The sequence below is a fragment of the Epinephelus fuscoguttatus genome, linkage group LG24 (assembly GCF_011397635.1).
Source record: "Epinephelus fuscoguttatus linkage group LG24, E.fuscoguttatus.final_Chr_v1".
Lineage (NCBI taxonomy): Eukaryota > Metazoa > Chordata > Actinopteri > Perciformes > Serranidae > Epinephelus > Epinephelus fuscoguttatus.
In genome coordinates, this window is record NC_064775.1 from 1,354,678 (window position 1) to 1,369,924 (window position 15,247).

Below are 15,247 nucleotides of genomic sequence, written 5' to 3' on the forward strand. Positions count from 1 at the left end.
GACAAGACAAAAACAAAAGGGGAGGGAAAACAATGGAAACACACTAGGATCCTGACAGTTGAAACATCTCTGTAAAGTTTCAGCTCAATTTAATGTAAACAGCTCCTCTCATGACAGGGTTTTATATATCACTATTGTGTGTGTGTGTGTGTGTGTGTGTTCCTGTTTCTTCTGGATTTAGTCATGAGTAGCTGTCACGTCTTCCACATGTTTCTAGTAAAATACTGCAGAGATCTAAGTGTGTGGAAATCCTTTTCTACCAATCTGGACTCATTGTTGTTTTCAGCATGTTGCCAAGACTGAGCCGGGTGGAGCGGTAGCTATTCTGCATCATAGTAACACTGCAGGAATTTAAACCTGTGCTGAGAAGAGACTTTATGCTGTGTCACTGAGAGTCTAAACTCAACGTTTTAACACAAATATCATTTGTCTTGTTGTTCATTATTTCCTCTCCAGACTGAGTGTCTGTAACCTCTCAGAGAGAAGCTGTGAAGCTCTGTCCTCAGTTCTCAGCTCCCAGTCCTCCAGTCTGAGACACCTGGACCTGAGTGACAACAACCTGCAGGATTCAGGAGTGAAGCTTCTTTCTGTTGGACTGCAGAGTCCACACTGTGCTCTGGAAACTCTCAGGTCAGGATTCATGAACCCATTAAAGAGCTTTTAAATCTGATTTACATCAGTGGATAAACAGCTAACCTGTGTTGTGTCTGCTGATATGATCTGTCAAAGGACCTTTAACTAAACTTCATCAGTAGTTTCTAGACTCAGAAAATTGTTTTCCACAAAGTCTTTTATCATTTCCTTTTGTTGTTGAATTATTAAATAACACAGATGATTTGAAAGATTTATTGTAAATCAAAATCTGGACCGGGGCGGCTGTGGTTCAGGAGGTAGAGCGGGTCGTCCACTGATAACAGGGTTGGTGGTTCCATCCCCACCTCCTCTGCCATCACTGTGTCAGTGTGTGAATAAGCAGTAAACACTGTGTAAAGCACTTTGGATAGAAGCGCTGTATAAATGTCACCATGTTACAATGTTTGGAGCAAAATGTACCTGAACAATAAACAAACATACAGCCAAGTGTTCACAGGAGGGTTCTTCAAGCTCTGGTTTAATGACAGACTCAAGCTATTTTGTAGTCAGTGTGAGATTGTTGGAATTGTTTAGGAGCTGGGTGTGGGATGTTAGCCACTGCTGCTGTGTTAGCTCGTGCTTACTTGGCAGAGAGAGCATTAGGAGAGCAGCTCACGGACATGGTCCTTCAGCACAGCTTCAGACTGCAGCAGCAACTACTTAGAAGTCAAGCAAAAAAGAAAAATCCTGCTTAACATGATAAACATGAATAATAAACTTGATCCTGTCAGCAGGCATAGTGAGCATGTTAGCATTATGGGATTATTATGTAGCTCAAAGCACCTCTGTGTCTAAGTCCATCCTCACAGAGCTGCTAGCATGACTGTAGACTCTTTAACATTCAGATCACAATGACATGGTTACAGTTAAGTCTCTGATTCAGTCATTGTATTGATCAGTTATTGATTTGGAGACAGTTTCTTCTTGTGTTTGAGTGACACAGCAGGACCCTCAGATGATCTGCCATGTGTGTTGTTTTGTGTGTTTGCAGTGTGTCAGGCTGTCTGATCACAGAGGAAGGCTGTGCTTCTCTGGCCTCAGCTCTGAGCTCCAACCCCTCCCATCTGAGAGAGCTGGACCTGAGCTACAATCATCCAGGAGACTCAGGAGTGACGCTGCTGTCAGCTGGACTGAAGGATCCACACTGGAGACTGGACACTCTCAGGTATGAACACTGGTGGAACATAAAAAGGAGATATTTGTGTAGGAGGTCTCCAAGGAGAACATCTCCAGGAACAAACATGATAATTGCCTGTTGGTAATAATTGATGCAGTTTGGACAGATCTCTGCATGTTAAAGGAACTCAGACGCTACATTCAAGTGTGTTATCAACCTTGTGGACTGTTCCTTTATCAGTGTATAACAATATGTGTATGAGAGTGATGTAATGTCCATGTGTGCATGCTGAAAGAGGAAGTGCTGCTCTGACCCCCCTCCTTCTTTCAGGGTGGAGCCTGGTGGAGTCCGATGGTTGAGACCAGGTGTGAGGAAGTGTAAGTGTGTTTTTAACTGATTCATGAAAACAAAGCATCTTCAAACTGTGTCAGCTTTTCTAACAAACTGTACTGCATGTTGCAACTTTGAGGTGTTGTTATACGATGAAATTGCGGGGGCAAGTGAATCTTACAAACTAGTTGTGATGCTGTCTTGGATTAGGAGCCTGTTGTTATGAGCATTCAGTGTATCTGACAGAATTAGGATTTGTTTTTGATGGTGGGGGGAAGGGTGGGGGCTGACAGCTGTTGCTGCCATTGGACGCAGCTTTGAAGGACCGTCTCAGTGAGTCGCTCTCCTCCTGCTGTCTCTGCTCAGTTAGCACGAGCTAACACAGCAGCAGCGACTAACATCTGACACCGAGCCGTTAAACTGTCCTAATGAGCTCACACTGACAGCAAAACGTCTCCAGTCTGTCATTAAACCCGTTAAAGGGATATTCAGCTGATTTCCAACCAGTTTTGTATCATAACAATGTGGGTAGTTTGTGTCAGTGAACTGTGGTAAACTTCCCTCCATCTGAGCAGCGCCCAGATCTCCCTGCTCATCTCTCAGCTCACATCTTTATTCTCTGGCTCTCAGGCTGTTGCTCCAACTACAGATTGTGCTTCAACATTTCCATGAGCTCACTCACTGATCGAGAGAGAGCCACAAGTGTTACACACACGCCCGCTACATGACGCGCAGGCGTTGTGCGCTCCACTCAATTGACGCGCTCACACGTCTTTTCAGTACGCGTGCACAGCGCGTTACAAACGCCACACATACACTACACCTGCGTGTGCGTGTGAATCCCCCACACACACAGTGCATGTACACATCATTAACACCTGAACACGTCAAATTACTTTGGCAAACTGTCTGTCTCCATAGTTTACACGTGCAGGCAGGCGTGTGTGTGTGTGTATGTGTGTGTGTGTGTGTGTGTGTGTGTGTGTGCGCGCTTCGCAAGAGTGGAATAAATGAATCAAGTCTCTGCAGACGTACGCCTGCATATACACACCTGCATGTTTTTTTAATCTTTATTTTACCCTCACAAATCAGAGCTCCTGACCACCCTCGATGTCCGGCTGTGGTTTAAAAATATTTAACTAAGATAATATATAGGCTACAACAGCCTAATTGTGAATATATAGCCTATTATTGAATTGGATCCAAAATGCTGCAAACCTCCATCTGTATGTTTTTAATCAATAGTTGTGTGTTCATAAACTTTTTTTTTTTTCGCATTTTGCCGTTTTGTGAATTTGACTGTTTATGGAAACAGCTTTTCAGACATCCTTAAATCTTAAAAGATTTAGTCCCCCCCTCCCATTCCTAGTAGTGGTATATCCCACACTCTTTCCAACGGGCGGGGCTAGCAGCCGTTAGTACTTGGCAGCAGTAGCAGTTGTGGCTGGACCCGGCTGCCCACATCGTGCATCGTGGGCATAGACGTCGGAACTAGGGGTGCAGGGGGTGCCTAAAAAAACGCTGGTTGTCGTAGGTGGAGAAGTTCCGGGGGTAGGGTGGAGGTTAAGGATCAGGGAATTAGGAGTGTCCTCCCGCTTTCCAGCTTTGTGTGTGCGGGCGTCTGTCACGCTGTCAGCCGCTTGGTGTTCCAGCGCTGGAACCTCCACTGCATACGGCCGGGTCAGACCAGCGCCACAAGCCTAGACCCCGGGGGAGGGTCTCGTTGATCCGGCCAGTTGAGAGTTTGTTTTAAAGTATGACATCTTAAGTGTTTGTGTTATATTTGCAGTCCTGTCAGTTATAACTGAAAGCTGAGCGCGCTCAAAAACCTCGCTGCGTGCGGTGCTTTCTGTCTGTGGAGTGCACATCTTTAAAAACATGTTTGACAGAAAAGTAACCAAAGATAAGGTGTCATATTGAAGATTTCCTTTGAACAAAGTATCATTTGAACTTTGAAACCTGTTTTGTTGACTTATTTTGTAATAAATTACTTTTTTGGACTTTAAACATTTTTCTCAGCGCATTATTGGCGAGTTAAGCCAGCCGCCACCTGCAGAAAGTGGTTCTACACACAATAAAGCCTATAGTTTGGGAAAGTATAACACAGAGGTCCGCTGGTTTTAATCCGCCCGTACCCTATTACATTATTAATTAATAATTAAAACTGAATGAGCCAAATCCGTGGATATCACAGGTTGAGGCGGAGCAGGTGGCCGTTTGATGATAAATCCGTGGATATCGCAGGTTGAGGCGGAGCAGGTGGCCGTTTGATGATAAATCCGTGGATATCGCAGGTTGAGGCGGAGCAGGTGGCCGTTTGATGATAAATCCGTGGAGCTGTCCATGGTGCTGAATTAACACAGCTCATTTTAATCCACCTCAGCCTGTGACCAGGAGGGTGAAACTCTCTACTCCGCAATGCATTCAAATAGTTTGATACCTTTTAAAAATCTAATACTCCATGTAAATTATGGGGAAATATTTTCAGTCACAGTGCTAACAGTCTACTCAGACTACCATATGCTGGAATCCCTCTAAAGGTTAAATAGACATACATTTACAGTTTACATTAAAAATATAACGATTTCATGAGACACATTTTTTCCTTGATATAAAGCTGCAAGTATTATAACAGATGATCTGTCACACGCATTTTGGGACACTTCAGTGTCAGTTGCTCGCTGTGAGTCTCAGCGCAGTAAAATGAGCTTTTTTCAGATGATCACTTTACTTGACTTATATTTTCCAGAGGCTATTATTTTTGTCCTTATTGTATAATTGTTTTCAGTTAATCAGGCAAGTTTATTCTGTTGACATTTATAATCATTTTCGTATGACATGCTACCTGTCACACGACGCGTTGTTGCTTCCAGCTGACACTTTTGACCCCTGCGATCACATGACGTGTCAACGCACGCACGTCTAAAAACCACACATCTAGGCGTGTGCAGGCATTGCACGCACATTACACTTTTAACACGTACACAGTGAATGCAGTGTGTGTGTGAGTGCGTATGTCTGTGTGTGTGCGTATATGTGCATGTGTGCGTGTGTGTGTGTGTGTGTGTGTGTGTGTGCGTATCTGTGCGTGTGTGTGTGTGTGTGTGTGTATGTTTGCGTGTGTGTGTGTGCGTGTGTGTGTGTGTGTGTGTGTGTGTGCGTGTGTGTGCGTGTATGTGTGCGTGTGTGTGCTTGTGTGTGTGTGCGTATGTGTGCGTCTGTGTGTGTGTGTGTGTGTGTGTGTGTGTGTGTGTGTGTGTGGCAGGTTTTTCATTGTTTTTATTCAGTGAAGCACTTTGTTGCATTTTTAATGTGTGTAAAGTGTGAATAAATAAAGTTTGATTTGATTTGAATAAGCGTTGGGTAAGGTTAGCTGTGTGATGCTAACAGTTAGCCTGTCACTGTGTGTGTGACTGTGTCCGAGGCGTGGAGCTCACACTCCTGCAGCAGGAGTCTCATGATAACAGAGAGACAGAATCAATACGCTGCACGCAGCTCCACAATGAAATGAGATCTGACCTGTTTTTAAAAAGTCACATTTGTGGTAAAGTTGTGGTGATTGGATGAATTTGAGTTCAGTGTTGTGATGGCAACCTCCTGGAGGAAGTGATCAATGAACAGATGATAGATGAATAACTGCAGCTGTATTGTGTCTTCTTCTCTCCATCAGATTCCTGTGAACTCACCATCGACACAAACACAGTGAACAGAGAGCTCAAACTGTCTGACAACAACAGGAAGGTGACATTTGTGGAGGAGGTTCAGTCATATCCTGATCATCCAGACAGATTTGACAGGTGGCCTCAGCTGCTGTGTAGAACTGGTCTGACTGGTCGCTGTTACTGGGAGGTCGAGTGGAGAGGATGGGTTCATATATCAGTGAGTTACAGAGGAATCAGGAGGAGAGGAGACAGAGAGGACTGTGTGTTTGGATGGAATCATCAGTCCTGGAGTCTGATCTGCTCTGATGGTGGTCGTTACTCTGTCTGTCACAATAAGAGAAGAACACAGCTCTCCTCCTCCTCCTCCTCCTCTGGTAGAGTAGCAGTGTATGTGGACTGTCCTGCTGGCACTCTGTCCTTCTTCACAGTCTCCTCTGACACACTGATCCACCTCCACACCTTCAACACCACATTCACTGAACCTCTTTATCCTGGGTTCAGGTTCTTTTCTTCTGGTGCCTCAGTGTCTCTGTGTTCTCTGTAGGAGTGAGAGTCTCCTCCTGTTAGAGAAACCTTCTCACTGCTGAACACATGAGTTGAGTGTGTACAGGATGTCACACAGCTGATGTTAGTTCTGTCCCACCATGTGTCCCTGGTTAGATTCTGGTGGGGGACCTTTGCTTTATGTCCCACCCCTCTCTGTCTCTCTCTGTGTCCATGTTTGCTGTCTGCAGCCCCGACGTATCTGTAAAGGCAACATGTAAATGATGGATTATCAAATCAATCATTGTTTATGACACTGAACTTCTGAACACATTGTCCCTGACTGTGTGTGAATAAAGACTTTATACTGCTGACTCATCATTGTTTGTTGTGTCTCACTGATGTCAAACTTTACAAACTTCAGACTGACTCTACTTTTTCTACTGAGTCTGATAAAACAAGGTGACCAGCTTCATTTATTTGTTGTTTTACAGCACAATGAAATGTGAGCTGTCGCTCCTTCACACTGCACACACACACACACACACACACACACACACACACACAAAGCATATCTACACACATTTTCATTCCATAATATATGCAGTTACTTATATAGAAATGATCATTATGGATGGTTTGTTAAATGTGTTTAAAACTCATTTCAGCTCTAAGTTTGACTTTTCTCTGTCTAATGCGTCTTCTCTGTCTTTATGTCTCTCTTGTGTTTTGTGACGGCTCCTCTGCTTGGTGCTCTTTGCTGCTGTGGAGCTTTGTGTCTCCAGGGCTGCAGACCTGTTTGGAGGGTCATCAGCAGCAGGAGTCACACCTGGGCCAGGTTCAAAGATGGACATCACCCTCTTGATCAAAGGTCAGTGTAGCGATTACCCCTCCGGTCCCCCTCGGACGGAAAACGTCCTTTTCAGTCATTTTTCAGTTTTTATTTTTTGATAACTTTGGCTGTGTTCATGCATATAGCATGACATTTGGTCACAAACCTTATTTTTGGTGATATTTTTGAAATTTTAAAGCCGCTCCTAAATCAGGCCTAAAATACACAAATGGCAACCTTTTATGACACCTCGCCTCTCGGACCAAAAACGTCCCCATTGAAACCCATTAAAATGACATTTTTTGATTCCCCTTCAATTTACATAAAAAAAAAAGTTTTTACTAAAATCCAGCCAATCTGGAAATCTATTGGTAAAAAAAAAAAAAATAATGATAATAAAAAAATGTTTTTTTCTTCCTTTACCTCTGGAGGCACTGCCCGTAGTTTTTCGACTAACGGAAGTGCAGGGGCCTCGGGGATCGCTCACCCCTTCACTTCCGGCGGTGCCCCCAGGGAATCGCCTTGTTGTTTACAAATACTTCCAGGTAGAAAACCAGCAGAGTTTAGCTATATATATATATATATATATATATATATATATACAGTACAGGCCAAAAGTTTGGACACACCTTCTCATTCAATGCGTTTTCTTTATTTTCATGACTATTTACATTGTAGATTCTCACTGAAGGCATCAAAACTATGAATGAACACATGTGGAGTTAATGTATAACAAAAAAAGGTGAAATAACTGAAAACATGTTTTATATTCTAGTTTCTTCAAAATAGCCACCCTTTGCTCTGATTACTGCTTTGCACACTCTTGGCATTCTCTCCATGAGCTTCAAGAGGTAGTCACCTGAAATGGTTTCCACTTCACAGGTGTGCCTTATCAGGGTTAATTAGTGGAATTTCTTGCTTTATCAATGGGGTTGGGACCATCAGTTGTGTTGTGCAGAAGTCAGGTTAATACACAGCCGACAGCCCTATTGGACAACTGTTAAAATTCATATTATGGCAAGAACCAATCAGCTAACTAAAGAAAAACCAGTGGCCATCATTACTTTAAGAAATGAAGGTCAGTCAGTCCGGAAAATTGCAAAAACTTTAAATGTGTCCCCAAGTGGAGTCATAAAAACCATCAAAGCGCTACATGAAACTGGCACACATGAGGACCGACCAGGAAAGGAAGACCAAGAGTCACCTCTGCTTCTGAGGATAAGTTCATCCGAGTCACCAGCCTCAGAAATGGCAAGTTAACAGCAGCTCAGATCAGAGACCAGATGAATGCCACACAGAGTTCTAGCAGCAGACCCATCTCTAGAACAACTGTTAAGAGGAGACTACGCGAATCAGGCCTTCATGGTCAAATAGCTGCTAGGAAACCACTGCTAAGGAGAGGCAACAAGCAGAAGAGATTTGTTTGGGCCAAGAAACACAAGGAATGGACATTAGACCAGTGGAAATCTGTGCTTTGGTCTGATGAGTCCAAATTTGAGATCTCTGGTTCCAACCGTTGTGTCTTTGTGAGACGCAGAAAAGGTGAACGGATGGATTCCACATGCCTGGTTCCCACTGTGAAGCATGGAGGAGGAGGTGTGATGGTGTGGGGTGTTTTGCTGGTGACACTGTTGGGGATTTATTCAAAATTGAAGGCACACTGAACCAGCATGGCTACCACAGCATCCTGCAGCGACATGCCATCCCATCCGGTTTGCGTTTAGTTGGAAGATCATTTTTCAACAGGACAATGACCCCAAACACACCTCCAGGCTGTGTAAGGGCTATTTGACCAAGAAGGAGAGTGATGGAGTGCTGCGGCAGATGACCTGGCCTCCACAGTCACCGGACCTGAACCCAATGGAGATGGTTTGGGGTGAGCTGGACCGCAGAGTGAAGGCAAAGGGGCCAACAAGTGCTAAACACCTCTGGGAACTCCTTCAAGACTGTTGGAAAACCATTTCAGGTGACTACCTCTTGAAGCTCATGGAGAGAATGCCAAGAGTGTGCAAAGCAGTAATCAGAGCAAAGGGTGGCTATTTTGAAGAAACTAGAATATAAAACATGTTTTCAGTTATTTCACCTTTTTTTGTTAAGTACATAACTCCACATGTGTTCATTCATAGTTTTGATGCCTTCAGTGAGAATCTACAATGTAAATAGTCATGAAAATAAAGAAAACGCATTGAATGAGAAGGTGTGTCCAAACTTTTGGCCTGTACTGTATGTATATGATGTTTGTAAAGTCTATAAACACAATGATTGAACAAACGTTACTATTTCTGTGTGCACGTTTTGTAATTAATAACATGGTTATTGTAGATTAGCTGGGCTAGCCATTAGCTGTTGGCCATTAGCGGCGTCTGTACTAACTCAGTAACTCAATAAACGGTCCGTGAAAAAAACATTTTTTCCAGCAGATATCTTAGTTACAACATGATTGAGCTAGCAAAGCAGTTTTGTGTTGCTATGTGTGGTATTTATTCAGTTTTGGGAAATCACAATATCTAGAAAGCATCAGTGGCTGCAGCAGCAGCAAAGCTAACATCAGGACGTCATCTGTTAAAAGCCTCCCGTTGTCAGATACGACATGAAACTGCTCCAGTTAGCTCAATCATGTTGTAACTAAGACATCCGCTTGAAAAAATATTTTTTTCACGTTGACGAGACGGCGTTTTGGTAGGTACACATTTCCTGGGGACACCTGCACGTCTCGGCCCCACCCCCTCCATTGTGATTGGCTAAAGCGCAGCATCGTTCAAACTCAAAGCCCCGCCCTTTATTTAAAATAGATGCTACGTTAGTGTTGATATGGATGTCTGGAGGCTGTGGCTGTATAGATACTACAAAAATATTGTGTGTGTGTGTGTGTGTGTGTGTGTGTGTGTGTGTGTGTGTAATTGTGTAGCTAAAAATTGCAAATTATGAGCTGCAGGTTGCTGCAAGGTTACATTACTGTTTTCTCCATCTCTCTCTCTCTCTCTCTCATATCATTTGTCACATCATGCAAACAAACCTCATAGGCCTATCAGTCGTGCACTCCAGATCAAAGCATTCCTACGTTTGTAATATTACTTTTTAAAACAGAAAAAACACATTTTATAGCTAAACTCTGCTGGTTATCTACACATTAATGATGTAGGCTGCTTTGAAATTTGCCAGAACGTGCCATAATGACAAATGTGGGTTCAGCTGGTTTGCATGAATTCAAACCTGTTTAAGCTCGTACACCTGACCGGCAAAACTGGAAATCCACCAACTCTACTGCTTACGGCACCCCACATTTATTATAGATTCCCCCAGACATGCTTTCAAAGGCAGATGATGTTGCTTTTGCATTTCAGGAGAGACTCAAGTTCCTGTCAGTGTGTTTATGATGTGACAAACTTTAGAACAGACTATTCTATCAGGGCTGTGTCTATAAAACTGCAGTACAGAAAACAGACCGTATCTCCACTGTACTCTCTTTATCCTGCCATTCATTTATTTTCTCTGTAAATTCCTTCAGGAAAATCAAGACTGAAGATGAGCTATGATTTGATACGACTTCTGGAAGCATCTTACTTTTGACTCTGTGCATTAACTGTGCAGTTTTACAGTCCACCAAATGTCTACATTTGAGAGCACATAGGTTCATGAATAATATGGTTCATGGTGATCAGTTTATAATTCTTAGAGCTCTCCTCTGTGACATGCTCTGTGTGTAGAGGACGGTCAGTTATGCTGCAGGGTGAGAAAACTGAAATAATTACTGCAGATACTCAGCTGTGCTTCATTAGAGATGATACGGTGCACATACCTGGTGATGACCAGAGGATTTTGACTGACTGAAGAAGCAAAAGCAAAACATAAGTTGTTTTTTGTTGCTGTAGTGATTTTGGAGAGGTCTGAGGTGTCTCGTGACGAGCTGGTCTGAGCAGACTGAAACACAAGTGAACATAACGTGTGCTTGGACGGTACCTGCTCTGCCTCCAGCAGCAGCCGGCTGATAGAACGCACAGTAATAAATGTACCTGTGAGTCACAAGAACATGGCTGATGCTTCCATGGACACGTTACTCCAACTGGTCTCCGCCAACCTCTCCATTCACACTGTGAGGTACGTGAGCATACATGTATGAAGACATCATAGGCTAACACAGATCATTAATAACCTTAGATTAGTTCAAAGAAGACCGTAAGACATATTATTCTGTCTCTGCTTTGGTGTTTTTCAGACTCTTTAAGAACAACATTGTGGACAGAACATCTGTAACGAAACACAAGCAGATTGAAATGTGGTGAACCGGTCGTCAGCGTGCTGGTACTGTGCTCATCAGGTAATCGCTGTTTTATGTTTAATATTTATTTCTTGTCCTGAAAGTACTGTAGATTAATTTCTTATGGTGTTCATATTTGTGGTTGACACCATGTGATAATTCTCCCCACGACTAAGCGAGTTTGATCCTAAAAAACATTGATTGAAAAGAAAGCACACAAAAACAAAGACATAATATAGAGAAAAGCGGCAATTCTGAGGTTCAAGCCAGCACAGACCTTTAAAAGTTGAATGCTGGGTAGGATCAAGATCTTTGACAATTTAGCGTGCCTGCATTAGACATAAAGAAAAGGTTTTATGATCATCAGAGAGACAGTCATTTACTTACATCCAAATCTTTACTGGGCCACGCTCTTCTTAAGAAACACAGTTGCTTCCGATTGGTCAACAGCAGGAACATTTTGGGGACCTGTTTTAATGGCTGAGTTAAAAAGCCCACAGAGTTTGATGATGTGTGAACAAACCCTTTTTCAAAATAATTTAACACATGTGGTTCATCATTATTATTCAACATACCCTGCAACTTTTGTGATAATGTGACAATCAGTTTCCGATTTCTAGTCTGATGTTATCCCACAGACATTTTTATTTATTTCTTTTGTGCATTTGTGTTGCCCCCTAGTGGTCAATTTAAACCAAACTTTCAGGATGTGTTTCTGGTACCTCTGACAGCATTACTTGAGAGGGTTGTGATGATTGGCTCAAAGGTTGTGGAGTTTTGAGCTAAGCCACGCCTCCTCTAAAGTTTATTGGTCATTGAAAACAAAATATATAGATATCAATAACAGTTCTCACATCATTCTGCTGATTTCAGGTATATTGTCAAATATTTTGGTGACATTTGGTTGAAAATAAGACGACACAGAAACGTTGTGCGTACAGTACAAACTACAACAACATGTTGAATATCAGTGCAGGCTAACTGTTAAACTGATCTGAACACTATTTAAAACATGTGATTTCTAGTATGGGAAGAATGTCTGTGTCAATTTTGCTCACATTTGAATGTAGACTTTTGAAGATAGAGATTCATATTCCATATTCTTAAAAATGTAGCGTGACGGACTCCTGAATCAACTACAAGCTGCAGCATGGCAAAGTTTTGTTTTAATTCAGTGGATGTGCTGAAAAATTTCAGCTCTGTAGGACACACTGGTGATTTATTATGATTGATTGAAGTATGGAATGTGAAATGTCTTGAAATTTAGATTTATTGTAATAAGCCACACCATTTACACAATAATCTCCAAAATGTATGCATCAACTGAGACGTGACCCTTACTGATGCAAACCGAATTTCGTACAAATCTCTCGAGCTGATTACAAGATAAAAAAGTTTTTGCATGTGTAGCACCCCCTTGTGGTCGATCTGAATAAACCTTTCAGGGTGTGATTCACGTACATTTGTGTACAGGTCCTATAAGTTTTGTGATGATTGGTGTAACGGTTAAGGAGTAAATGCCATTGATGTGCTGAGCCACGCCCCCTCTAAAGTTCATTGGTCAATATCATCAAACACAATGACATATCAAAAAGCTGTTGGCCACTTGTGATAAGCTTCATCCTACGATGATTCCTAGAGACACTGGTACAAATCAGACCTACGCCTTAGGAGGAGATGTCAAAAGACTGTTTTTCAAAAAATTCAGTGTGGCGGAAAATCATGTCTGTATGATGACCCATCTCTCAGGAATTTGCACAAACATTTCTGAATAATAATAATAACAAAAAATAATAATACAGGGAAAAAAAACAATAGGGTTTCAGCTCCTCGGGCTTGAACCCCTGTTCAATTAAACAAATAAGTATAAAGTGTGTGAGTGTTTATGCTCACTCACTTCTATATACTTATTTGTTTAACTGAATAGGGGTTCAACCAGAAAACTAGAAGAAGATGACTGAAACATGTGGTCGGTAGGAAAATAATAGAACAGTGGAAATGTTCAAAGTGTTCACTGGGTTCCCTCTCTGAGTATAGTTATGTTGAAAGCCAAATTAAATGAGTACATGTGTGTTTTTATGTTATATAAAGGTGCTGGGTTAGTAAACGGGATGATTCTTTGTAAGTAAGGTTCTGTCTGTGTGAAGTGTTAGTCAGCTAATATTAACTTTGCTGAAGCAAAGCCAACTACCCAATAACCTAACTACAAAGAGAGCACAACATTAAAACAAACAAAAAACATCAAATAAATATATGTCCACATGCACTGACAAAAGTTACCAGTCTTGCTTAGCCTGGACTGTTGTTCTTGTGCTATGGCCAGTTGTAACGTTACCAGTCTATGCTTTGTTGAATTGCTTCGTTGTGTTGCTTGTTAGCCAGCGGTCTTCCATGGTAGATTAGCCTGGCTTAGAAGAATTGTGGTTGGAGATGCAGTCTTTGTGGTGCTGTTCTCTGATGATGTCAGTCAGAGGAAATTGTTCTCTCTGTGTGGTTTAACAGAGTTAGCAGCTGAGTGGTCCTCGGCCCAGTTGGCCCGTTCAGTAGTCCATCCATGATTCTGGGAAACATGGTGGGAAAAAAGTCAAATGACATGTCAAAGAAGATTCACATGAGATAAACATCCTGTATTTATCATGTCAAATGCCGTATTTTACCAGGACCATAGAATCATAGGAGTCATTCTCAGGGACTCATAATGAAGGAAACAAAAGAAACATGTTTTGTCATTTGTAACGGTGAAGAGTGACTCTTTAGACATAAACATGTTGAAATATGGTCAGTGAGAAAATATAAATAAACACAAATGTCAATGGTGATGGATAATAGTTGTTGTGGAAGACGTTGAGCCTGAAGACACATTTATAACTCCAGGATGACATGTGTTTTTAGGTTGTGGTCCTGTTTTGAGTTTGTGTTTTCTGGTCCAATAGGGACATCTTGTGGATGTCAGAGGACACTACCAACAGTGAGCGTTACTGTTCATGTAGGGTGTATCCTTGAAGACAAATACTGTTTAATCTTGAGGCACCATTTAGATTTGGAATGAGGGACTTGCTTCTTGTTTGCTAATAATCATATTGTCACGGTCTGTCCCTCCTCTCCAGTCACATTTCTACATCTCCAAAACAAATGTCTGCCATTCTCTTTCCATCCACCAGATGGCCTCAGAGTTTCACTCCTTTCCCTATCACCTGACTGTGCATCCATCCACCCACCTGTCCCCACTTCTGTCATCAGTCCTCCACATGTTGTCAGTTTGTCCCAGTTGCTTTCTTGTTTTGTGCTGCTTCTTTTTTTCAAGCATCTTACCTGTAAGTTACCTGTGGACCTGTCTGTCAGCCTGTTACCTGTGGACCTGTCTGTCAGTCTGTTACCTGTGGACCTGTCTGTCAGTCTGTTACCTGTGGACCTGTCTGTCAGCCTGTTACCTGTGGACCTGTCTGTCAGTCTGTTACCTGTCAGCCTGTTACCTGTGGACCTGCCTGTCAGTCTGTTACCTGTCAGCCTGTTACCTGTGGACCTGCCTGTCAGTCTGTTACCTGTGGACCTGTCTGTCAGCCTGTTACCTGTGGACCTGTCTGTCAGTCTGTTACCTGTGGACCTGTCTGTCAGCCTGTTACCTGTGGACCTGTCTGTCAGTCTGTTACCTGTCAGCCTGTTACCTGTGGACCTGCCTGTCAGTCTGTTACCTGTGGACCTGTCTGTCAGCCTGTTACCTGTGGACCTGTCTGTCAGCCTGTTACCTGTGGACCTGTCTGTCAGTCTGTTACCTGTGGACCTGTCTGTCAGCCTGTTACCTGTGGACCTGTCTGTCAGCCTGTTACCTGTGGACCTGCCTGTCAGTCTGTTACCTGTGGACCTGTCTGTCAGTCTGTTACCTGTGGACCTGCCTGTAATCTTTGTCTACAATACATCACTGAAATTGTTTA

At 42.6% G+C, this 15,247-nt stretch overlaps 1 protein-coding gene and 1 pseudogene across 1 annotated transcript in view; both read left to right on the forward strand.

Annotated features, from left to right (window-relative positions):
• The window catches only part of LOC125884806 (NLR family CARD domain-containing protein 3-like), a 105,756-nt pseudogene extending 99,153 nt beyond the window's left edge, over window positions 1-6,603 (forward strand).
• A 4,484-nt stretch (window positions 6,604-11,087) lies between these two features.
• The window catches only part of LOC125885254 (alpha-tectorin-like), a 30,660-nt gene continuing 26,500 nt past the window's right edge, over window positions 11,088-15,247 (forward strand). The window contains exons 1-2 of the mRNA XM_049570804.1: window positions 11,088-11,155; window positions 14,658-15,210. Of these exons, the coding sequence (XP_049426761.1) occupies window positions 11,088-11,155; window positions 14,658-15,210 (621 nt within the window). The remainder of the gene's footprint in view (window positions 11,156-14,657; window positions 15,211-15,247) is intronic.